Source organism: Peromyscus eremicus, chromosome 12, assembly GCF_949786415.1.
Source record: "Peromyscus eremicus chromosome 12, PerEre_H2_v1, whole genome shotgun sequence".
In the NCBI taxonomy this organism is placed as follows: Eukaryota; Metazoa; Chordata; class Mammalia; order Rodentia; family Cricetidae; genus Peromyscus; species Peromyscus eremicus.
In genome coordinates this window covers 60098861-60124941 of record NC_081428.1, presented here as the reverse complement: position 1 = coordinate 60124941, position 26081 = coordinate 60098861, and the positions used below count along the sequence as shown (strand labels likewise).

The 26081-nt window shown below is 42.5% G+C and overlaps 1 protein-coding gene across 2 annotated transcripts in view; it reads right to left on the bottom strand.

The window, feature by feature from the left end:
* The window catches only part of Kalrn (kalirin RhoGEF kinase), a 604693-nt gene that overhangs the window by 157581 nt on the left and 421031 nt on the right, over positions 1–26081 (bottom strand). Inside the window, exon 34 of one of the 2 annotated variants that reach the window (XM_059277712.1) lies at positions 14719–15814. The exons of the other annotated variant lie outside the window; for it this stretch is intronic. Coding sequence (XP_059133695.1) covers positions 15752–15814 — 63 coding nt within the window. The 3' untranslated portion in view covers positions 14719–15751. Of the gene's footprint in view, positions 1–14718; positions 15815–26081 lie in introns of those variants that run through there. 2 annotated transcript variants of the gene reach the window in all.

The following is a 26081-nucleotide window of genomic DNA, read 5'->3' as shown; positions in this document are numbered from 1 at the left end:
CCCTAATAAAAGTCTTTCTTTACTGGCTGAGGCTGTTTGCTGCAGTTTGCTGTGTCCGAGGTCCACACCTCCTCCACTCCTACCTGATGGCCTTGAGATTTTTACTGCCTTTTAAATCTTTGGCTGGTGGAGAAAAGAAGCCCTATCGAGACCTAGATGGAAAACACCAGGGCTGTGTGTGGTACAGCCTGTGCCACAGTGTGTTTGTGCGGGGGCTCAGAAAACGACTTAGTGGATCAGTTTTCTTCTTCCACCCCGTGGGTCCCAGGAATCCAGTTCACAGTGTCAGGTTTGGTGGCCTGTTTCTTCACCTTCCCAGCCCTTGCCAAAACTTGTTGAATGACTTAACAAACCTTTTTAAAAAGTTTTTTTTTTTTTTTTTTGGTATGGTGTATGCGTGCGTGCGTGCACGCACGTGGAGGAGAGATGACAGCTTTTGACAGTTCTCTTTTTAAGGACTGAGCTCAAGCTGTCAAGTGTGACAGAAGGTACATTTACCCATGAGCCATCTCTCCAGGCCATCATTAATTGTAATTTCTATCTAATACTCAAATTTCTATACCTGCTTCCTTTTGGTTAATATTTGCTTGGTAGATCTTATTTTTTATAACATTGCTTAAGATTTATGTCTCTTTTATACAACATACATCTAAATTTTGAGCAAAAATAGCACTTAAAATATTTATATTTCAATTAATGTCTTGGATCTACTTACGTATATTGTGATTCATAATACACTTAGGATCCTGTCGTTTTCTGTTTGTTATATTTCTTACTTTCTTCTGCTAGTATTGAAATTATATACTTATATTCTCCCAACATAAAAATACATACTTTTCTTACAAAAATCTAAGTTAATTACTACTTTTTTTAAAAGAGAGATCCTGCTCTGTAGCTTGCACAGTGTAGGCTTAGGCTTCCCATTTCCTTAGTGCTGGGATTACAGGGGTGAGGCTGGCAGTTGCTACCTCTACCCTGTTCTTGAGTCAAACCAGGATCTCAGCTTGTTCTGTTTCCCTTCAAAGCTCTCCTTTTTTAAAAAAGCTGTTCCCCCCATTTCAAGTGTGTATCATCCCTCATTATTTCTACTAAGTATTTACTATTGACAGAGTATGTTAGTGTTGGTTGTACCGGTATATCTTGCACTACTTTTCATAATTTACTTTTTAATTAAAAGCAAGGACTTACAAAGTAATACAATTTCTAGGTTCTTTCATGCCTGGAAATATCTTTATTTCAACTTCATTTTTAATTACAGTTTAACTTGGCATAGAATTCTAAGTCATAAAGGTTTTCCGCTAGCACACTGATGATAGTCTTATTCCATCTCTCCTAGCCTCTGTAGTGGAGCACACACACATACACACCACATATATACATACACACATGCATGTGCACACACTTATGCACACACAAATGCATGCACCACACATGTATAAACACACACACTCATGCACACATACACACACACACACACATGCACACAGAAAAGCTTCTATTACTGTGCTTTCTTTTGCTAGCTTGACTTACCCTTAGTCACGCATATTTTCCCCCTACCTCAGATATTATACTTCCTACATGTAGAAGTCCAACATATGCCATTTTCATCTCTTCTGGGTTTCTACCCAGCTTTTTGAATTCATAAATATGACCAATAACTCTACACTTTTTTACATGTTTCATATATATATGTGTATGTATATGTGTATATGTGTGTGTGTGTATATATATATATATATATATATATATATATATATATATATATATATCTCATGTCTATTTTTATATCAATGTCTGCTAATTTTAACTTCTTTGTCAATTCACAGTTAGTGTCAACTGATTATTGCCCTCCTTATTACAGAACACATTTTCCTGCTTCTTTGAAGGCCTGATAATTATTGATTAGATGCTAGATATTGTGGATTTTGCCTTATTTTACCAATACTTTTATATTCTCATGACTATTTTTTTTTGTTGTCTGTTTGCTTGCTTGTTTTGTTTGTTTTTTCCTAGATAGAGTTTCTCTGTGTAGCTCTGGCTGGCCTGGAACTCTTTTAGTAGACTAGGCTGGCTTCACACTCAGAGATCTACCTGCTTCTGTCTCCCAAGAGTTGGGATTAAAGGTGTGTGCCACCACACTTGGCTCCCCCAGGACTATTATTCTTGAGTTTTGTTCTGTGATGCAGTTTTGTCTATAAGATTTGTAGACAGAACTAGAGTCATGTTTAGCCCTGAGCTTGCTGCTCCCCACTGAGATAGCTTATACACTCTGACTGATGTCCCATCAATATGGGCTTTTGGGTCTAGGTGGGGACAGGGGTTACCCCCTCCTCTGTCCAAAAACCCAGGAACTCAAAGCAGCAAGCTGGGTTTTGAGTTTTACAGGACTCTCTTGGCCTAGCTTTCTACCTCTCAGGCATCGTGCTGATGCCTGATGTCCATTGTCTTGAGCATCATTTCGTATATTTTGACTATTAAAAAACTGTTTCAGGAAGGAAAAGAAATCTGGTCTTTGCTTCTCTATCTTGGTCAGAATTGGAAGTCTCACATCTTCTCCCTTCCAGGCCACAGCTTCCTTACTCCGATTGGCTTACCCCGTGACTCATACAGGCTGCGCATCTCTCATTTGAGAATCATGAAGTTTAAAGAGCTTTGGACTTTGAATTGACTTTGGATTATGGATGGTCAACTAGTCAAGCGTGGACAAATAGTCCAAAACCCGAAAACTTCCTCCTAGCTTCTGGTCCCTAGTGTTTGCATTAAAGACACTCAGTCTGTGCCGTGACATTTCTTTACCTCCTGGGGCTGCCAGTTGAGGAAGCAGCCTGCTTCCTCTGCCAGTCGGTCTCTCTTTTTCCCTTTCCTTCCTATGTATCAAAGATGTCGTACGGTAGTGCATTTAGTGATGTCCCCAGTTCCCTTCCCAAGTCTGCCAATTTTATCCAGCGGAGTACATGGTAGATACTCAATAGATTTTATAATGAGTGGATAAATAACAGAGAGAATGGAGCACATATTCAGTTAATTTCTGATAACTTCACTTTATTGCTAAGCAACCTCTAAAATAGACTCTTTTATGCTTCCTATGTCTCTCTCATCAGGAACGGTTACAGTGTAGGCAGGTTATCTTTTATATATAAATATGATTTTCACAATTTTACATTAGTTAGGACATATATTTATTATAATTTCCCTGCAAAAGGTGATGGGTCTATGAATCACTACTAAGCCAGAAGAAAAACTTAATGTTTCAGTTCGAAGGGAATTCAGAGACCAGTTCCTATTTTTTCCAATCTTACAGGTGAGGAACTAGATTTTGAGAAGATTGATGGTTCAGTTAAAGCAGTTCCCAAAGCTCATACAGTTGGTCAATGGCAGAGTTACGAACAAATAAGTTGATGCAGCACCCCCACACCAGATATTGGAGTTCCTCCCTCTAGAAGTCCAACATTCACCATCTTTAATGTTTCTATCCAGATTTTTGAATGAAGAACTATGTTTTTATATCCATCTGTTAATTCTTTTGTCAATCCAGAGTCAATTCTGACCCAGTGTTCTCAATGAACCACTGTCTGTCTGTATTTGCAGGCAATCTGGATGTGTTTCCCACTAGAATCTGCCTTGGCTTCCCAGTGACCCCAGATTTAATCGATAGTGGAGTACTCATGTGATTTCTAGGACAAGGTCACAGAATCATACGGCATGGCTCATATTGGGAGCAGCTCAACACTTAGTCATGTTCTTATATGGAGGAAAGCATCCTTTGAAATGTTAGTACCTTTGCTATGAGAGATTTAATAAGCGTATATCCCTGTCATGTAGCACACCCTGTGTGGGCTCTCACACCAACAGAACACTCTACAAGTTATAAAATGGGTGATATAACACATTTAGCTCTTACAGAGAGGGCCCATCAGGATAGTCTACTCCAGAAATTGGTTCGCTAAATCTGGAAAGAGTTTTGACGTGAACAAGAAGACTTTTCATTTTTACACTCTATATAGACACTGAAAACTATACTGATCCACTATATATAGAAGCTAATATTCATGGGCACAGCTTAGTAGAAATGAAAGCAAGACAAGGAACAGAAGATAATGAGAGAAACATGAATAATGGCATCCCAATGAGTACATTTGAAATTCACATGCACAGAAACATTTGTTGAGTACAGACAAAATTTAAATACCCATTTTAATCACAGCCAGAATGTACATACTGAGCTGGAACCAAAATAAACATTACCTGTAAATAGGATTGATTTGAACTGGTAAGGTGGCTATTCTGATGTTTATAAAAATACTGTAGTTCTTTTGACTTCTAAATACCACTCCATTATTTTTCCTGCCTTTCTGATGGTTGAGTAAGGGCACTGAGTTAATTCTGGTTATTAATGTTGAGTCATTTCCCCCTTAAACATTCAGTTGTGGGCACAAAAACCTTTCAGAATCATCTTTCTGTCTGGGATGGTAATTGGTAACTTTATAAGTTAATCCATCAGCAGAATGGGTAATAAACAGAGCCCTCCCTGTTGACATGGACAAACAGTGTCCACAAAAATCATAATCTTGTTTCAAGTCATTAAAAAAATGTTAAGGGTTGTTTGTTACTACAGCATAACTTGACTCATGCTGACAGATATATCTGCTCTTTCTCTCTTTTCTGGATGGAATTGTCTTGGGATGTGCATTGGTAGGAATTGAGGCACACTGAGTTAAGAGACAGATGAAATGGGGCCATATTGAGAACACAAAGAAAAATGCTATTTTGGCAGACTTAGTAGATGTTATTTTTTAGTATACCTACTCAGTGGTTATTACTATGTTTTGTTTTTTTTTTTAAACAACCCAAGGATTCCTGCCATTACACAGTGATTCATTCTTGATGCTGGGTAGACACTGAGGGAAGAGTGAACATTCCATTTCTTAAATCTCTTAGGCTGATGTAAGAACTATTTCTAACCTACATGGTGTGGATTTTGTCCTATGAATATTTATATATTTTCTCTCCAAAACAGACTATAATTCTTCTAGCTAAGGATATTTTATATCTCTTTTGTGTACTTCTGGAAAGGTCCTAATGCATGATACAATCAAGCTAAAGGCCAGCTCCATCCACTCTCTATTAGGGAGTTAACTGCCTTAGGATTCACTGTTGACCAACTCTTGGGCTGACTCCCAGAGGATGGGTCTATTCTCACATTTTCATTTCCTGAAGGTTCTGGAATGTTTTCTGGGAATCTTAAGGACAGGAGTGGTGCAGGGCAGAGAGAAGTACATTTGCAGTCAGCACACTGTGTTACAGTCCTTCTCACTGGCAACCAACACAGTGAAGTAAACCAGATGAGACACATTTTCCAATCTGACTTCTCTGAACACTTGTTTCATTCGGGGGGACATGTACTCTGTTAGGTTTATTTTCCCGTTCACTGCTTCAGGCCTCTGGTGCTTTTCCTTTTCCAATCTTTCTAGTTGCCATTCTTAATTAGAAACGATCCACCAAACTCAGAAGTCAACTGCGACATTTAAAAACTCAGGAGTGGATAATAGAAAAAAGGTACTCTGGGAGGAGTCCGCATTTAGCAGAGTTCTCAAAATTGCCATTGGCCAAATCACACTGCAGCTTCATCCGCACATCTGGTTGTACACCTAGGATCCCAGTTCACTCACTGCTCTGGTTGGAGTGCTCTGTTCCTTTGACTGGAGATGCTTTGTTAAGTTTTCCCTGCTTCTCTTGATCCTGGATTTAGCTTTACCCACCAGATTATGTCTTAGACCTGTCTACCTATGACGTCATCTGGAATTCAAGGAGTATGCTATTGATTTTTTGCCAACTACGGCATCACTCTACGGAGCTCCTTCCTGCTCCGCAGTACTTAGCCCCTGGGCTGCTTGCACTACAAGTGGAGAATATTATTCTCTGTATTTTTATACACTGAGGACACTGCACTCACTTTCCACATTACTCAATTGGCTTATAGTACCTATAATGTACCTGATGATAGAGTAGGCTCTTAGATAGTGATTAAAACTGGGAGGGAACTTAGACAAAGATACATTGTATATATGTATGAAGTCAACAAAGAATAAAAGTTGCCAAATAACAAAATTAATTTAAAAAAACATATAGCAGACCTGAATCCCTGTCCTTAAGGTACTGACAGTGTAGTAATCCACAATCCAATTACAAGCATGACTTAACATGGAGTCTATCAGGCTAAACCCGTCTCTTCATCCAGCTAACAAGCAAGTTCAAAATGATTTTGCAATTCCTAAATGAGGTCTCAGTCATGTTCAAAATTGAATTTTTATCAGAACAAGCTAAAAAATGGTTGACACATAGAGGTATAGTTAGAATACCCCACTAAGCACATATATATTGACCAAAGAAAATAGAAAAGAATCACATGTCACACTCAGTTTCCCACAACAACAGGGAATTTTTTTATTATTTTTTTTTATTTTTATTTTTTTTGCCATTAACCACTTGGCTCCTGTATTAGGCCCTGAACTGGGATGTACTTGTCCCATGTAGTCCTTGCCCAGAGTAGCTGACAAATGTCATACACAGTTGTGGTAGACAATCTTGGTCTTGCAATATGTTTCCCAAGCTGTAAGGCTTATAATTATATTATTAATAAATGGGAGTGGGTGTGTGCAGGTACCCTGAGTTCCCTTCTCATTGGCCTCAACCTCAAAGGCTTGCCTCTGGAGACAAACTGATAGAGTACTGAGGAGAAAGCCAGATCCATACCACATCATCCCATTGTGTATGTTAAACAAGTCCTAAATGGGGTCTTGGGAGAAGAAATGGGGAATGAATGTTGATATCCTAATGATGAGTGAGCCACCCTCCTGCAATTAAGAACTCAGCTCTATGCTGAGTTATCTACTGTTTGGTTGGGTCCAAACAACAGGATTCCATTAGGATCCCAAGACCCTATCTTGAATCCCTACACCTCTTCCTCAGGTCTCCTGAGGCTCTGTTCTGTTCGTGATCAAACAAAATGGACTTTATCTTTGTCTTGGTGACAGGCCCAGCTGACAACCACTTTCTGCTGCTACTAAGCGTATATCAATCTAGCCAGATGGGACCCCAAAGCCTGCTGGGAGTTGAAGGACACAACCAAAGCAAACTAATATTTTAAACTCACTAAGGACAAAACAAATATTTTACCCCATCTCTCAGAGTTTGCAAGGCCCCTTTGAAACATCAGACATATGAACAGTGTATTCCATGAGTTCTGAGTTCCCAGAATCACATGACTTAGACCAAATCTTGATGTATTTTAACAGTCTTGCCAGTCATGTGATCCATAGGGATGTAGCCTCCTATAGGTAAGGTTCTTATTCACTTGGAGTGAATCAGATTCCTGTGACCTAGGGCCAGGGTCATGGGGAGGGCTCCCCTTGGGTGCTGCTGGAAGAGCTAGGAGGGTAGTATAAGGTTCTCAGATGGCCTCTAGGATACTTGGCTCCAGTAGGGACGTGAAGGCTGAGGAAGTGCTTGCTTGCAAATGCCTGCTTGCAGTGCTGAGGATGGACCCAGGGTCTCATGTACGCCAATCAAATGCCCACTACTGGGTCCCACTCACTCTCTCCTTCTAGACAAGATTGTTCCTCTCCAAGTCTTCATTCTTCTGGGTATCAGGAACGAACAGAGCTTTCTAAAACCTTTTATGTGTTTCTAGGAAGTCCTTATCCCACCCTCTCCTGAAAGACATCCTCATTGCCACTATCCACCTTGAGACTCTTTGGACTAATTGTATTATCTGTGCATCCCTACCTGTGTTGGTCGCTAGAACTCAGATCATCCCTTCACTCCCTTCTATACTACTTCCTACCCCACAGCATGTGCTATCACCTGGCATCTTACATATTTCACCTATATGTATTTCCACCAGAATATAAGACCCAGGGCAGGAATTCTTATCTGTTTTTCATGGGGGTTTGGTTTTGCTGTCTGGAATAGTACATGGTACACAGTAGGCATTTAAGAAATATATGTTGGATGAGTGAGTGAACACCATAGAGATGGCCAGTTCTTTGTGAGAGCCACTAATTATAAGCCATTCTCTTATTTTATAGATGATGACTATCTCATTGACTCCTGGGGGCTGGATTGGCCATACCCACAGTCTCTTGATAGACTGCCCAGAATCTGTCTCATGATATCACTCCGGGAAAAACCCTGGACACTCTTCCATGTCAATGTTTACCAAAGAGACTGTGTCCGATGCCATTATCCTATCTCAACCCTCTGCACCTAGTACATTCTTTAATAAAACATGTAATCCAGAAGAAGGCAGCCATTCAGATATTTTGGAGGTCTTGGTATATAGGAAATTGGCTGTGATGATGGTCACCTAACTAAGTTAGCAGACTCGGTAGACCCACTGGCCTTTTTCACTATCTCAACTTAATTTCTGACTCACCCAGCTCCTCAGAAGCCAGAAATGCTGGGTTGATGGCAATATGTCCTCTCCTGGAAGGCTGTACTCATGTCTGGCCCTACACTGAAGCCTTTTACTGTGATGTCAAGCTGTAACATCATCATTTTTATTCTGCAACAGCAACCAACCTATCAGACATTGCAAAGGCTCCCTCTTTAATGACATGTTCTATTACTAAGCTTGTCTGTGTGGCATTTCAGGGTAGGTAGAGAGCACGTAGATGACCTGGGATGACCTAGATTTAAGGATTGTAATCTATAGCTTTTCAACAAGTGTTTGGCTAGGTGGTTTCAGAAATACTAAAATATGAAGCAACATGTTAGAATCTTCAATCCCAAACAAAAACACAGGAAGTGTGAGCAGCGTAGAGCCTCCTACTTTCATTCCAAGCTCCCAGCTGGCCCTGGACAAACTCAACCTTAGAAACCAGTCTTACCACCACCTTGCTCCCCTTGAGGCTAAGAAGTTTACATAAGTCCTCATGAAACTGTGAGAGCCCAAAACAGCACATGGAATGCCATAGTGATAGATTACTCTCAAAGTGTTTGTCATGCTAAGAATACATACATTACTTTTCTGTAAACTACATTTTAATCTCTATCTACCTTGGGATATTCCTTCACTTGAATGCAAGCCCTAACTACCACTTAGCAACAGCCAGTAGAGCCATACCTACAAACTTGACATTGCACACAGGCATGGGAACCTATCAATGGTTACCACTGACAGGCAACAGAATCCCTGGATATTCTTACAAATTAGAATAACAACACTCCTTATTTTGCCACCCAGGAAACTCAAAGGCAGATACACAGAAACTTCTCTCCATCACTGCTATTTCCAAGTCTTCAGAGTCTCTCTGAACAGCTCCCACTATCCATGACGAGATCCACCACGGTAGGCACAGCTATATTATCATGTCAACGGCACACTTGATGATCATTAGTAAGCCTGGATGAAGGAAAATCTCCCTCCAGGACCTGGATCGGTTTGCAGAGTTGGAAGAAATAGATTTCAAAGGACAGATCTGATAGGCTTACTCCAAAATCTTGACTTGGAATTCCAGTAGTGACAAGATCCAGACAGAAAAGAGTGGTGATCACGCCTTGGCATTAGTCAGTACCACTTTCCTGGCCCAGTAGAGATGGGTTCATGGATCACCAGAACTACAAATTCACCTTTCACTTCTGATTATAACTTTTGTTACCTCAACTTGTCTTTCTAGATTGTAAATTTAAATTGTATTTGAAGGATTTACATCATCATAAAAGTCTATTCCTGATCTACAAGGCTTGTCTCATCTCTATATATTTGTGAATACATGGTGTGTGCAATACACATGAGCACTTCAACCCTACAACCTTGTAGGATCATGGTCCGAATCTCCTTTCATGGATTCTGAAACAACAGAGCTAGATGAATCCTATACATCCCACTGTCTTCCACAACTTAACTCATTATCTGTTCGTTCCCTGTATTACTGATTGGCATGATTCTTTCTTTCTTTTGTGAGAAACAGTTATTTTCTTAGTATGCTTTGGAGTCAAACTCACCAAACACACACTCACACTGGATCTTTTCCCCCCTGATTCTTCAAGCATTATGTAAGACCCATACGCATTCCATCTCCAGAGTTCACACGTGGAGTATACACAGCGGATGCTTGATCCCAGACTGCTCTCTACATACGATGCTTTTGGGCTGCCAACACATAGCCATCACTGCACATTCCCAGAGCTGCAGGCTAGTGTTTCTTCCCTGGCTCACCACTGTCTCGGGTATAGTAGATTTCCTAATGATGTCTCTTTTATGCCGAAGCTGAACTAGGTCAACAATTTGATTTTTAAGGGCATAGGCTGAATAAAAAGAATGAAAACAGGGAGAAGCTCTCATGGACTAAGGTCCCGGGTATGGACTTATGACTACTCTTGAATGTTGATTATTCAAAGGGTTTAGAGTGGTTCTACTATGTGTTATGTTCTCTGAGGATGGGGTTATTTTTAATTCAGTTCTGTAGTCTGTTCAGTAGCCTTTACAGGATCTGAGGCTTATTAAATGTTTATTGCATAAATGAGGGTCCCAGTAGCAATATGGATAGGAAGAAGATGTCATAATATCAGCACATTTGGGAGACAGAGGAGGGAAAATTGAAATCAAAACTCTAAAATCCACAGAGAGGGCCACCACCCACGAGGTTCAATGTGGAATCCACTCTCCCCTCTTGAGGAATTGGTACCAGAGTGTTGGAGCAAATACTAGGAAGGGAGATTTTTATCCCTCACTTCCTTTTTTGTGAGGCCCAGTTTGAGTATCCAAGAATGTGATATATGAGCTGTCCAGTTGAAATGCACTCATTTTGTTGTCTGTGTTAGTGATACAGAAAATGTTCAATTATATCTATTAATGGAATGGAAGCAATGGCACATGGGATCAGAATGTCATTTCTATTTTTCTTCAGAAAGTGTTATATGTGCTTTCCCCAGCAGGTTTATCTGTTTTTTTGTGGTGATTAGTTCTAGCTCAGGCTATTAATAAAATGAGCTAGCATTTCTTCTGTATAATACCTGGTAGTAGAAGAGTTGATGGTACAAAGAACTCACATGGGGCTCGGCCCTTGCCACAGTTAATCATGCACGTGGATAACCTTCTTGCACTGAGTGGAGATTTTTAACAAATCAAGAGCAAAGAACAATTATATGTCCTGGACAACAACTTCCCGGGATGGACACGCCAGGGCAATGCTTTAGCTAATGAAATGAAGACAGTCAGGGAGGAGCAACTTTGGACCTGCAAGGCAGCTGACATTTTTCTATTGTGTGTGTGTGGGGGGACTATATACCTCTTTGTGTACCGGTTCCGTTATCTGTACAGTGTTCTAGGTTGACGGGTCAGGGGCAGAAGGGCTTGCTGACATATTACAGCTATAAAATACTAAGTGTCAGTAGGAAAACGACAAAATAGCACGATCACCTCCTGTTTGGGATGTGTTCCTTGTTTTACCTCCTGAAGCTTGGGACCTTGGACTTTGGTTCTGACATATATTCCACTAAAGAAAAAGTTCCATTTCTTAAGGATTTTACTTTTCAAGGGCAGCTACTCTGATAACGTCTAGGAAACCCAAGGAACAGGTATCTCCCTTCTTATGGAGCTGATTATTTATTTATTTATTTATTTATTTATTTATTTATTTATTTATTTATTTATTTGGTTTTTCGAGACAGGGTTTCTCTGTGTAGCTTTGTGCCTTTTCCTGGCACTTACTCTGTACCCCAGGCTGGCCTCAAACTCACAGAGATCCACTTGCCTCTGCCTCCCGAGTGCTGGGATTAAAGGCGTGCGCCACCACCACCTGGCTGAGCTGATTATTTTAATAGGCAGTTTTCCTAACTATAACACTTGGTAGATCTCAAAGTGTGATCCCTGAACCAACAGCAGCAGAATTACCTGGATTTTGGTAGAAATGCAGATTCATGTGTTTACTCCAGATGGCCTGAATCACATAATTCTGAGAGTAGGACCTAGGATCTGTGTTTCAACAAGCCTTTGAGGTAACTCTGATACGTACATGTTTGAGAACCACTGCTTTAGCCCAAAGGAGAAAAGGGAAACTAGGATTTGAGCATTTGGATGTGCCAGAGAAAATGGCTCGGGGTCTTTTCTAATCACACTATACAACTAGCTATTTAGAGCTGGGCACAAAGTGACATGTTAAGTTGTGTTAAAGGTACTTCTCTGCTACAGTGAAAATGGACAGACATTTATGCCCATTCATATGTACTGCATACAGATTATATATGTCTATACATGTATATGTGTATGTGTAACACGCTGACCTGTACATCAATTTCTCAGTGGTTGGAAAACAACCACTCTACTAAAAAATGCATCCCTACCTCTGTCACATTCTGCTTTCCTGCCTTGATTTATTTTCTTTGCAACAGTTATTGCTTTCTAATATGCTGAGTTAATTCTTTGTGTTTTTGCCGGTCTCTTCCAATGAGAATATATATATATATATATATATATATATATATATATATATATATATATATATATATATATATAATAAATATATATATCCTGAGGGTGATGTATTTTATTCTCTCATGTCCCGCATTTGGTGGTACCACCCTGAACATGCCTGATCTTCATCACTCATGTTCTTAGCACTGAGAACCATGCCTAGCACCTAGTATGCACTCAGTAAATATTTGTTGAATGAGTGACTCCTTGCTCTGGAAGTTAGAAAAACACTGGGGTCAGACCCAAACACTGCAGCAACTGTGCACCCCCTTATCTGGCCGTGTCACTATGGCATGGAGCTTTGCCTTTCAGTTCCTGTTTTGGGCTCTGAGAGAAGTCTGTAAACAAGGCCCTGGTCAGTGCCACCCTCAGGATCTTAGTTCATCGTTTCCAAATGTATCCTTTCAGTTTTGCTAGTTACGAGGCAGTGTCTTGAGTGCTGACATGTTCATATAGCTGGCTGGGGCTAGAGGGTAGTCTACAGCTATGCATAACAATTGTGAGACACAGTAGGGAAAAGGTACTATAAAAAGAAAACTCGGGCGTTCCAAACTCTAGTTTTTATTCTACCCCAAAGTTGTCAAATATCCTCGGGCAAGCAGCACTGTCTGGTCTTGGGTTCATCTTACTGACCTCACATCTTCTTGCAGTTGTTATACATATCCACTCATGTGTTGTCTGACCAATGCCTGGTTCCTGAACTGGTAAGTTCCATGAGAACAGGGTCCATTTGCTCACCTACGTTTTAATACCCTGTAAGCAGCTGTAGGCATTTCTTAACTATGTGGTGTGTAAACAAATCCCTATGAGGACCAACTGATGATTTCTGCTTCATTGGCCTGTGTCTACAAGTAACCAAGCCACAGGTATGCAGATGTGTGGTGTAGAGACCCCGGCCTAAAGAGCTATCCAGTCACAGGGCAGAACAGAACGCTGGTCTGCACTGGCCACTTATGTAGACAGTGGAGGTGGCTATGCTGTGCAAAGCTCAGGCCAGCCACCTGGCTATCAACCCTGTGGCTTGGAAAAGCATGGATACGGCAGTGACAGACCACACAATCATAAATCTGTTATTTCTAGTGTTCAAGTATTCCTCTGCAGCTTCAGCCTGACCATTAGGGAAACACACACAGCACTGCTGGCCTCTCTGGCTGTGAAAATCACAGGAATAGACTCAATAGTTTCTTGGTGTCCGCCATGAGAAGAGCACTCAAGAAATGGAAGCCTCCTTGTCTGATTCTGCCTCTGCAGCCCTTGTACACACATGTTAACCAATGAGGTTTCTAAGGATGCCCCGCTCACCAAGGACTAGATCCTAAGGCTGTTACTAGTTCATGGGAATGCCCTCACCAGTTTTGGCTTAAAGGGAGCATTTCTAAAAATATCTACCTCTGGGAATGTATGCTTCCCCAATGAGTCTTGCAATGTGCTATGGCTTGCTATCAAAAGTTGAAAAAAAAAATGCTAACAGTTGATTATTATTTCCTGAAGGTGCTGAGACCTGTCACTGCATGGATCAAGTCTAAACTTGGCCTGCCTGCTTTGGGCTACCTTTGCCTCTCTTTCCTTCCACTTTCCTCTCTCCCTCAGCCCCTCCTCCCTGGTAGAGTGAATTGTACTCCTGACTCGGCCCCGCCCCTTCTGCCTTTCCCCCATACTCTCATCTACAGATGGTCATTCATCTTTGTTCTGGAAAACAAGTTCTGTTGCTAGGAAACCAGAAAATTCACATGGCTGTGGTTGCTATGATCCTGATTAACGACTGCAATGTCAATGGTGCCCCCTTCATGCCATAGAGACAGACACACTCTAGGCATCTGTCCTCAGTGTGACAGGGTCTTTCCAGAAAGTGGGAAGGCAGTGAATCTAAGGGCCTCCAAGCTCAACAGAAATTATTTATAAATCACTATATATCAACAGCTTTAGAATCATTTTATTAGAACACATCCAAGAAAGAGACATATGGAAAAAAAGACAGCAGCAGTTCCCAGTCATGCAAATGCCCGTGTTAAGGTTCTCCATTGGATTTGAGTTCAAGTACAAAGACAATCCTTTCCTGAGCCAGGTGCGATTCCAGAGAATGACACTTTGCATTGCGAGCACATACCCTTCGCAAAGTTCAGAACACTGAACAAGTCACTTTCTCACAGCAAGAGTGTGAGATACATGGAAGTGTAAACTTTGAAGGACCCTCTTCCCTGCCCTCCCCCATCACCCAGCCTGGGAAGTGAGCCCAACTTAGGGACCTCTTAGAAATAAGGTTTAGTCTATTGAAAATAAAGCAGTGGGCCTTTAAAAAAGGTTAGAAAATGAGTGTTTTTTATATATATACATTTATATATATTTATATGAAATGGAATCATCCCTGCCTCTTGCCTTGGTCGGGGGGGGGGGTGTCCATGAAATTTTGTTAGGGTTCTTTCTAGAATGTTATGGAGGACGTTAAAAAAATTTATTATGAAAAATTGCAAACATATACAAAAGTGAGAATAGTATAATGAAGACCATGTACCTATCACCTAGTGTCAACAGTTATCAACAAGTGGTCAGTTGGCTTCATTTAGGTCTTTCATGTTTCCCACCCACCCAACAGGATCACTCGAGATAAATGGGACCGGAAGGGTGGTCTTCCCCCAGAGACCTCAGACAGGAGTGGAGAGGACGCTGTATCAAACAGAATGTGTGGAGGGAGGTGGCTGCTGCCAGCATTTGGGAAAGGCTGGATTTGACCCTCACCATCTGTATCTCAAGCCCCCCACCTCATTCTCATGATGTAGAGGAGATAAGTTACAGTAGAAAGATGGCCTTTTCCAGATTAAAGGTGGGGCACTGTTCACAGAAATGTCAACCTGAAGAGAAACTCAAAGCTGAATGTACCTACCCCTTTAGCTACTCTGTCAATTGGAGTTGCAGACTTTTTGGGCAGTGAGGGTCGGATGGAGGGGGATCCCCGGGGCTCAGGTTGGGAGCTGGGGGAAGCACATGGGGCCCTGGGGCCTCTTGAAGTCCCTGCTGCCCCACCATTTTGGACTTTGGATCGAAGCTCGGCAACCTCATAATTGCACCCAGGAGAGAAGCAGGGAGGCCCGGGGTGAGCCCATGGCCCAGGCGGGCAGATTTTGCTTGGAACATGTTGCCCTCTGAGCAAAGGCTGCACCCCATACCAGCCCTGTCAGAGCAGTCTCAAGAGAGTTGGGTGACTGGAGTCCTGGTGGGAGATCCCAACGGCGCCACGGCTAACCCGGTGAGCTGCAGGGACAAGTCCCAGGCTGCGCGCTAAACGTAAGTGGAGAAAGGATCTCCAGGTCCCAGGTGCCACCGAGGAACAAGGTTGCCATCCTGTTAAGAAAAGGGCTGGGCTCTGTGATTTGCATATGACTTTGCAAAAATCTGCATGAGATCCCATCGCCCTTTATAGAAAACAGTGTTACATCATCAGTGCGACCTACTCCTAGTAACCCAATGCACAGAGATAACTGTTCATTCAGAAGAGAGCGGAGAGGAAAGCAGAGCTGGGTAAGACATCCCTTGGTCTGAAGGTTCAGAAGAGTCCAAGCAGGTCCAGGATCCAGATGAGGATCACTGACTGGCCACTTGATGCCAGAACTCAAATCCATCCCCTTTTAACTCATGAGACCCCCCTAGACCAGTCCTGCGGTACCCTCCCAGCGTCTTGGACACATACATAACAGGAGCAGTAGGAATAACATCAACAGGGTGCAGTAACAGGTCCTACTGGCTGTTCATTTGTGTTCACTCAGTACCCTTGTTAGACTCTTCGTAACCTCTCTCGGAGTCTCCTTCCCTACCAAGCCTAGCTGTAACATTTAATTGAGAGAGAGAGAAATACAGAAAAGTTTACTCATCCCTGTAGATGCTTGGCAGTAATGGGCTTGAAGTTTGTGAGTTTTGTGTGTGGCCAGATTCCATGACAGTAGTTTTTCTATGGTCAGGGGCCAGTTTGGGCATACTGTAAGGCTGTCTGAGGGAGTGAATTACTAAAGTGGGCTAGTGAGTCTGGGCAGATTGGAGACACAGCATCTATGTGAAACAATATATGGATTATTGTTTCCCTAAGAAAAATGACATTCTTCTAGCAGTCACTGGAAGAGTGAAATATTCTAAATGGCGGTGGATCCTAGGGAAGAGAAAAGTGCAGCGTCAGCAGAGTCTGGGGCTCGCACCATGGAGTCAAAGGCTCGCTCTCACCTACCACACAGAAATGAGAAATCCAGCTGGAAACTCTCCCAGCCAGACTTTCAGCTAAGCAGAGGAGACTCGAGCAGCAGGCTGAATGGCATTTATTCTAGCTGCCCTGAGCTCAGAGAAGGTGGGAGACATTCCAGATGGTAGAGGGAGAAGAGATTGGCAAGAGAGCCAGGAGCTGTCTAAATGCACATGTGAAGTCACTCACGGGCAAGGCCCTCATGTGCCCAATTCAGTCACCGCACTACAGTTAGAGGGGTTCAAGAATTGGAAAGCACATTTCCCTCAGTCTAATGCCACCCTACTATGAACAAGGGAGGGGGCACATGTCAGCGGTCCTCACTCGATAGTCTCAGACCATGTTTGCTGCTCTTCCTAGGCTTCTTACTACATGGGCTATATGGTCTGTAGAATTTGTCTCACTGGTAGAACTGGATAGTTTTATAAATACCGAATTATGCATTCTGCTGCTCCCTAGTTACTGTTACTAACAGTTTATAAGATTTTAAATCTCTCATGCGCCTAAGTGCTGAGTGTTTCCATGCATCACAACACATACCTGTGTCACAGGCTTATGGGGGTCAGTGTGATTGTCCTCAGTTTGCAGGCAGAGGCCCGCAGAGGTCCTGCCCAGGATCATACAACCGGCAAGTGGATGATGGGTGGGGTGAGCTCTGAATCGAGGTTTGTTCGACTTCAAAGCTGTCCTTAACCACTAGCCCCGTCTATTAAATGATGACTGTACATTTGTATGATGTTTAGTCTAATGTATCCCTCACATACGTGTCTCTTTTACATTCTGAGACCTAACTGGAAGTGGCCTGAGTAATTTTATTATACATATTCATTAGGTTCTATAGAAAAGTCCTTATACCCCTTTCAACCTCCCATTGTGATTGTCTCTGTGCACCTGCAAATCTATTTGAAGACAGTTTGATGTAATAAATAAAACCCAAGTAGAGACACTAAATACATGGTGTCCTTAGACTCCTGAGAAATTCACACGCCTGTCCTGGAAGACGTGATTGGATATACCTAGAGGCATGCCAACAGGCTGATGACAGAAAGGCATGGCTTTTAACTTTTCATTGAGAAAAGCTCTCACCATGTAGCCCAGGCTGACTCCAAACTCACAACCTGGCCTCCGTTTCCCAAGTGGTGGGATCACGAGTGTGTACTACAATGCCCAGCTGCATAGCTTTTAATTGTTAAAATGACAGCTATTCATGAGCCTGTTGAACTGACTTACAAAAAAATCTGACCGAATGGACGTACTGGTGGGAAAAAATGTTTTCAGTGGAGGAATAAAATGCTATTGATCTCTCCTATTGGAAAAATAGCTGTCAGCTTAGAATTTCTAATAAGCTCACATCCAATTAGTCCACGCCTTTGGCTTTCTGTGTACTTTTCTTGTACTTGCACAAATACAAGGCCAGGGGTTAGAAATACTCCCCTGGTGACCGTGAGAGTCCTCTGAGTCCTCAGTACTAAGGTCTTTTCTATGTTGCAACTGCTCATCTTCTGGACCCTGAGTTGGCAACACTTAGGCTGTATTTGGCATCTTCCAGTATGTGTCCAGAAACACTTATCTCTGGCCTTTTCCATAAAGGGTAAGAATCAGGGAGACTCTTTTTATAGGCCTGTGACTTTTATCAACCAGATTTGCTCAGCATTTGGTGGGGGGAGGGGTCATGTTGAGATTTCCTTGTCTCCCACTGCCCAGGTATAGTTGGCTTATATAAATCTTGCACTTAACATACTGTAAGCCATGTTCTAATATTTGACTCTCATAATAAAGCTCCCTGAGGCAGAGTGAGATGTTCTGCAGTCACTGTGTACATGGGAGATAAGGCTAGACATCCAGCGAGATAAAAACAGCCACAGACGAAGAACGTATTTATTTAGGTGATAACTTCATACGCACTCGTGTTCCACAAAGAACCACCACAGCCATTCTGTAACAGGCTGTTAAGTGAATCTTAACTGGAAATTGTCAGTGGTGTTCTCTTCTGTAACTTATCTGGCTGAATGTTACCAAGGCTTCATCCTGACGGATTAGGAAGCCTCAAAGGCAGAGATGTGGCTCAATTGCCAGTCTTGTAGCTAAGATAATAATCAGCCTTCTCTTGTCCCTGACTCATGCCATGCTCTACTGGGCACAGGAATAGTGAGCAAATGACACACACAATACACAGAACATGGGACATTCTTGGCTTTTGAATTCAGGCGTGTTCCGTTCTGTTCATCAGGAGTGGGGGATAATAGTATTTATACTATTGGAGCCAAATGTTGCTTTGTGTATTTTGCCTGCATCATCCAGTGGTTTTCTTTACTGGGCTTTGCCTGTGGGAGGCCATGTGTATAGAGGAACAAGATTCAAACTTCAGCTCTATTCTTTCTGGTGGTATGACCCTGAGTGCGTTATTTACTCCCCACGTGACATGTCTCTAAAAATCTGTCATCTGCAAAATGAGGAGAATGATACATACCTTGAAGACCAGGAGGTTCATCGTTTTAGGGGCTTAGGCACAAAGGCAGGGGCCAGTGGTCAGTCTCTGGACTGCCTTTCTTGCAGGTAGCCTGTGTGCTTTTCTCTGCCTGCCCAGGGAGATCAGTGACTTCTCAGGCAAAGGACGGCATCTGCCCCATTAGATGGGGAGGGGATTTTTGCCTTGAGTAGGGACTATATGTGCTCTGTCTGTATCCTTCCATTATACCCAGGAACCTCTGCAAATACCATAACTGGCTTATGAAAATATTTTTTTTCCACCTCAAGTTTCAAACCAGAACCCAGACTGGAAATTCTACTTGCTGTAGTCATCAGAGTTAAAAATTGAGACACACAGTGGGGGGTGGGATATTGAATAGTTCACACAGAGAAAACATCAGTACCATAAAACATACTTTTAGATCAAACTCTTCTCAAGGATTAATTTTTGCAGTGTCTTGTTTTGCTCCTTCATGCATGCTACTCTGCTTTAAGGGCTGCTGGGAGCTAAGGTGCATTTGCTGCACACTGAGCTCAGGGCTCTCCATCCCACATCCTGTGGGGAGGAGACAGGCAAGGGATGGAGGTGTGGGGTGACTGACTAGGCAGTGTTGGTAGGTCCCTATGTGAGGTACCTTGCCAAGGGCAGGCCAGGTGCCCCTTCCAGAAGGAAGCCTGCCACTGCCAGCAGCATCCAAGCTCCCCACCTTTGCCTTGTCCATTTCAACGTCTCGTCAGGGAGTGCTCTGACTGAACTCTGAACCTGGACAGTGTGGGCGCTATCCTTGAAAATGTTTGCCCAATGTAACTTCACGGTTTCAAGTTTATCGGGAAACTCTCCCTCTGCCCTTGACTGTAGCTGAGGAGGAAGGGATTGTGTGTGTGGAAGGTCCTTGACCTTGACCTTGAGACCAACTCCTGCCTCTCAGAAACTCTGATGTCCATGAGGTGGCCTCTACAAGGAGTTTTCTGTGCCACTTGGGGTTGCTCTGGAAACCCTTCCTTTCCAAATCTCCAGGGACTAAAAACAAGCCTGACCGGGGCTTCCTCTCTCTCCAGGGACTTTCTTTGTGTGAAATCTCTACATGTACGTCTGTGTTCCAGGATCCCCCTTGCCTTTCCCTCCCATCTCTACATAAAAGAGCTTGGTGAAGAAGACATCAGGCCTTTCTCACCCTGACACCCTGCCTCTGGATTTTCCCTTCTTTTTCCCAGCACACTCCAAGGCTCTGGACCTTTACAACCAAAGTCGCCAGTTCCTCGGCTCCTAACTTTGGCCCACGTGCAAATTAGCTAAATTCACTCTCTGGTCATTTTTTCAAACCTTGAGACACCAATGAGAGGCCAAGAACTGTTTCCTACTAGGCATCTGGGGGCCTATAGAGGGTAGACTCTAGCATCCAGCTAATAACTTTAGCTCTTCTTATCCTTTAAAAAAGCAATGTCTAGTAGGGATTTCGTTGTTGTTAATAAAAGTACTGAGCTTAGGGCTCTCTATCCCACAGCCTGCGAGGAGGAGACAGGCAAGGGATGGAGGTGTAGAGAAATATAATTTATATTGTAGAGAAATATAAAAAGCCACCTACTAGAAATAACCATAATTTATATTTTGGTGTATTTCCTTCATATATACATATATGTATACTTGTATATATAGACACATATATGTGTATATGGACATATAAGCACAAAAATATGTACACACATATGTACACACACGGTGCCCTTTTGTGTTCAGCAGCAAGATTAGTCTTTCATATTAAGAGAAAAGAGGTCTCAAAGCAGATGAGAAAGAAAAGTACCTCAGCTCTGGTAGCCCTCCCTTCACCTGTGCCAGCCACAGTCACCATTAACCATTAACCATTAACCATTGTCAGTGTAATGTCAGAGACCTGATGACCAGGGGGAGATCAGAATGACCCTTGTCCTAAACCACACAGCAAACACCTCTCAGGCATGTGGAAAATATATTTGAAAACACACTAGTTCATAAATACAGACAAGTAGAAGATATACATACAAAGCAGGGCCATTCTCTCTGAGCATTCCTGTGGATGTCTTCCTCACCTCTGTGTGCTGGAGGCAACACTAGGTGCCAACCATGACCCTATCTTCGAGGACCTGGTAATTTGGTGGGTGAGAAACAGTAGTGAACAGAGGAAGAGGAAGATACTGTCTCAGAGTGCTGAGGGAGGAATGCCAGGAATCAGTCCAACAGCGAAGAGGATGCACCTTAACAGGATTCTTCCCAAGGTCACAGACCTGTCTATCTGGACAGGAAACTAACTTGAAGGTATAGCGAGGCAGTACATAGATCGGCAGACAAAAGACATGAGTCAATAAAATGAGTGCAGATGACCACATACACACCGGAGAGGAGAGGTCTGCAGACAGCCGGGGAGCAGGGGAGGGGCCGGCCAGGAGGCCAGCACTGCAAGTGTTGGGCAGTATAAGGCCTGGGGGGAGGGTGCTGCTACGGTTGAGAGGCATGCTTCTGTTCCTGACATACCCAGGGACAAACGTTCTATATTACACAATGGTGTGAAGCCAGGCTCAAGGACAGACCTTCCACCGTGGCTGCAGGACAGTCAGAGGGAATCACCCACCCACAGGACTTGGTAGCACACTGGCTATCAGAGACTGGGCCAAAAATGCACTGACAGTCACAAACCGGGGGGCCTGGGAAAATTGGGGACGATGCTTCTGCCCCCAATCCAGAAGTCACACCAGTTAATTGGGTTGAAGAAAAAGGAAATGACTGTCTGGTGCTGAGACTAAGGAAGGGCAAGACATGGAGTCACACACATCCAGTGGTGCTTGTGTGCATGGTGATCCCTCTGAGTGCACACCTGCCTACTGGTTTTCTGAGTGTTTAGCTGAGTGCAGTGTTTGTGGGGTCTGAGAGTGTTTTCATCTTACCACTGTACCTCCATCTTGGAACAGTAGGTACCCAGAAAAAAATGTGGTGAATGATGAATAGCAACAGAGTGAAGTCACTTCAGAGATACGGGTTCAGATTTTTTTGTTATGGGCGTTAGAAGTGAAATAACAAAAATATGGAGGAAGGCGGGAGAGATACAAAGAAGAATCCGGAGCAGAGAAATCCAGCTGTAGGTCGTCAGAGCACGAAGTGACGTGTGTTCTATGGCAGGGGAAAGGAGGCGTTTGACAATAGGAGGGAGAGGAGGTGATGAGCTGAACGCTGTAGTGAGTGCAGAGAAGAGTCAACGAATGTGCTGGGTTAGCAGCGGAACTCTTGCTGAGGCCGCAGGAAGATAAAGGCAGTTCTGTTGCCGCTACACTAAAAGAGCCATGTTTCTTGGATGCTGCGCAGAAAAGTCTAAACAGATGGTGTTCAGCACCTGCCATGATCTCCCCAACCTATCATTTCTTTTCCTCAACTCAGCGCACAAACCCCAAACTTCAACCAAGCAAACTGACTCTCCTTGCCCAAGCTATCCTATGTGGAATGACCTTCCTTCCCACAACAACATCTTCACTGCCACAGTACGGTCTAGTTAGGAAAGTTGAATGTGGAACCATCTCTGATCATCCCACATTAGAAGCTTTAATGTTAGGACTCTGCCCACAATGCCAAACACATCACCTTGCCTTCGTATGTCCACTCTCCATTTGTCTATTTAAGGAATGTTGATCAAGAGCCTTCTGTGAATTAGCACTGTTAAGATTTGCTAATGCAGTGAGGGAATGTGGCAGACATGGTTTGTCCTTGTGGACTTAAAGTCTGGTGGAGAAACCAATCACATGACCCCACGGATTCTTAGGTAATTCCTGAGAGTGACAGGCACCAAGCCAAACAGCAGACGACAGTGTTGGAATGAATTCCTCTGTCAAGTCTGGCTTTCCTGTATTCTCCTCGAGGCCAGTTGCCTGGCCTTTGTAACAACATACAGAAGTAACTCAGGCCTCCTGTATGTAAAGGAATTGAAGATGAAAATCAAAAGGCTGTCTATAAAATCGAGCTTGCAGAGGCTTATTGTGGGCACAGATGCTTAGTTTTGTCATGCTGTACTTCCTCCCCATATCTCATATCTATCTGTTGGACAGCTAAGTGACAAACTCATCGTATCTATCATCTTTCTTCCAGCAAGTTTCATTGCTATAACTCTACTACATGTCTAGTGTATTATAATAGTATAAGGTATAACATGAATGCACTGGAAATGATTTACTAGCTCTTATTGTTCAGAACTTAGAAACCTGGAGCATGTGTTAAGTCTTTATATTGGTAGTTCCTCTGTGCACACATAAATGGTAGCTAGTGTGAAATATTAAATGTAAAAAATGCTTTTTGTCACATCTCATGATGCTCTAACTTATCAGTGTATTGCCTTAAAAATCAAAGTATATGCTTATCAGGATGCACAACATCCTGAGAATAGGAAGACAAGCCATAGACTGAGAACAGATACTTACACTACAGATAACCACATGGATTAATAATTAGAGTAAGTATACTCCTACCATTAAATTAAGAAAAACCCACAAACTTCCAAGCAGCCTACTAGACACGTAGGTAAAGCTTGGGTCGAGCCTTTGGGAAGGAGAGAATTCAAGGCCTAGGAAGATGTGCAAAAATGTGCAGTCCCATGAGGAATCAGAGAGATACAACTTAACATCAGAAGCTAGGGTTCCTATAGCCCAGCAGACCACATGGGAAAGCAGGACCATTGAAAGTCCTCTGCACAGCGGTAGGAATGTAATTTGGCTCAAGAGACACGGGCACACCCTACCACCTAGAAGTTCCGTTCCTAGTTTGACACGCTAGAAAAGCTGAACTGTGTAGGCCAGGGTATACGCAGTAAGGATCCTCACAGCAGAATGATTGGAAATGGCCTCAACGTTCTGTGCAAAGAATGGATAGAGTCTGGTCTATTCACATGACAGCATACGACACAACAATGAAGAGCTCTACATATCAGCACGGATGGATCCCATGAAACAACAGGAAGTGACAGAATTAAAACAGAAAAGAATGCACGCTCTGATTCTAGTCAGGAAAACTATGTTACTAGTCACAGTGAAACTATTACTAAGGGACACTTATATAGGCGGTGAGGCTATAAATTAAGAATATTATTAATGTGAGGGGTATGGTCACCCCTCAGGCAAGAAACTCAGGGCTCTGTCCAGGAGGGCACATGGGGGATTCTGGGAAACGGGTGGCGTTCTACTTCACCATCTGCATGACTGATATCTGCTTATTTTAACTTATTCACTCACGTCTTCAGTTGTGTTGTGGATTTTAGTACACATAGTTCACATTTGGAAACATTTTAAAGTTTACTATAAATCAGATGTTTATAATTAGGAATGCATCCTATAAAAATAAGTTTATAGATAATAATCAGAGAAGCCCATAACTCTCATGTGTACTTATACAGATTCACTACTACATGTTTCAATAAAAATATTAGAAAAAAAACAGATGCAACCTTGGTGGCCAAATGCACTGTGGAAGAACAAAACGAATAAAGATTATATTAGAGCATCTGACTGATTGGAGACTATGATCTTGGTGACAGATTGCGGCTCTGTGGGGGAACCAGGACTCACACGCACCACTGGAGGGCGGGTACGGGTCGATGTAACAGCTGGGCAGAGTTATTTTACATTCCTCTCAAAATTTAAAATGTATAATTCCCTTTGATGCAGGAATTCTACTTCTAGGGAGGTAACTTGTTAATGTATTCACAAATGTGAAAACTGATATCTGCACCAGGTCATTAATTACAACCTCGTTAGCACTGGCAACAGATTGGAAATATCCTGCATTCCCATCAATAGAAGACAAGTTAAACACATTGTAGCAACTGGGTGTGCCACCATCAAAAAGGAGGCGGCTCCACATCCTGCTATGAGAGGAGTTTTCAGATTTATTATACGAAAAACAGAAACTAGTACCTGCTATGTGCTACCTCTGTCTCAATGTGTTTTACATTTATTTATTTATGCATGTACATGACATGGCATACATCTGGAGATCAGAGAACAACTTGTAGGAGTCCATTCCCTCTCTCCTTTCACCACGTGGGGTCCAGGTATTGAATCTAGGTCCTTGGGCTTGGCAGCAAGCATCCTTACCTACAGAGCCACCTTAACAGTCTGACAGTTGTTTTTTAAAGAATAACAAAATAAAGAATAAATAAATGTATAAGGTTTTATATTTTAAAGGAAGATTTCTAGAAGAATATATAAAATTTGTACTGCAAGTACACTAATGCCTCAATAGTTCATTGAAAAGCCCCAGAGTCTATCCTATTAAGGGAAACAGGTTGGATTAGCTGAGCAAGAAGAAACATAAAATGGTTTGGGTACAGATGATGTGGGAAACTTCATGTTTTTTAAAAGTCTGATTCTGTATCAAAATAAAATTCTTTTTTGGATACAAACGTTTCAGAAGCACCGCCCTCTGACATATTATCCAGGATTAGAATTAATATTTTGGGCTCAAAATTGATACAAAGGAGAATAGAAAGGAAGATGAACTTCAAGGCAAGGATGAATTTGACTTTTAGTGTCAAAATCTTCCCAGCTCCCAGGCTAAATTTGTCCTTCAAAGCAGCATTGTCCTGGTGTGAATGAATCGTATCTCAACAGACACATCCATCACAACAACGTCTCTGATGCTCCCTACAGCAACTGGCAAAAAGCAAGAGTCAGTACAGTTGTCTCATCTGAGGAACACATGGGACCCTGGACGGCTGCTGCCCATCATCACATGAAGGACACCTGGGTGTGAACTCAAGGCTGTAGGCAAGGACAGAGACTGTCCTGCATAGAGTGAATCCATGGTTCTGGTCATCAGGGACACTCAACTCAATGACATTGAGTTAAAAAAAAAATCAATTTAGTGTGGTAACAGATTTGATCAAGTTTTCTGTTCTCTTC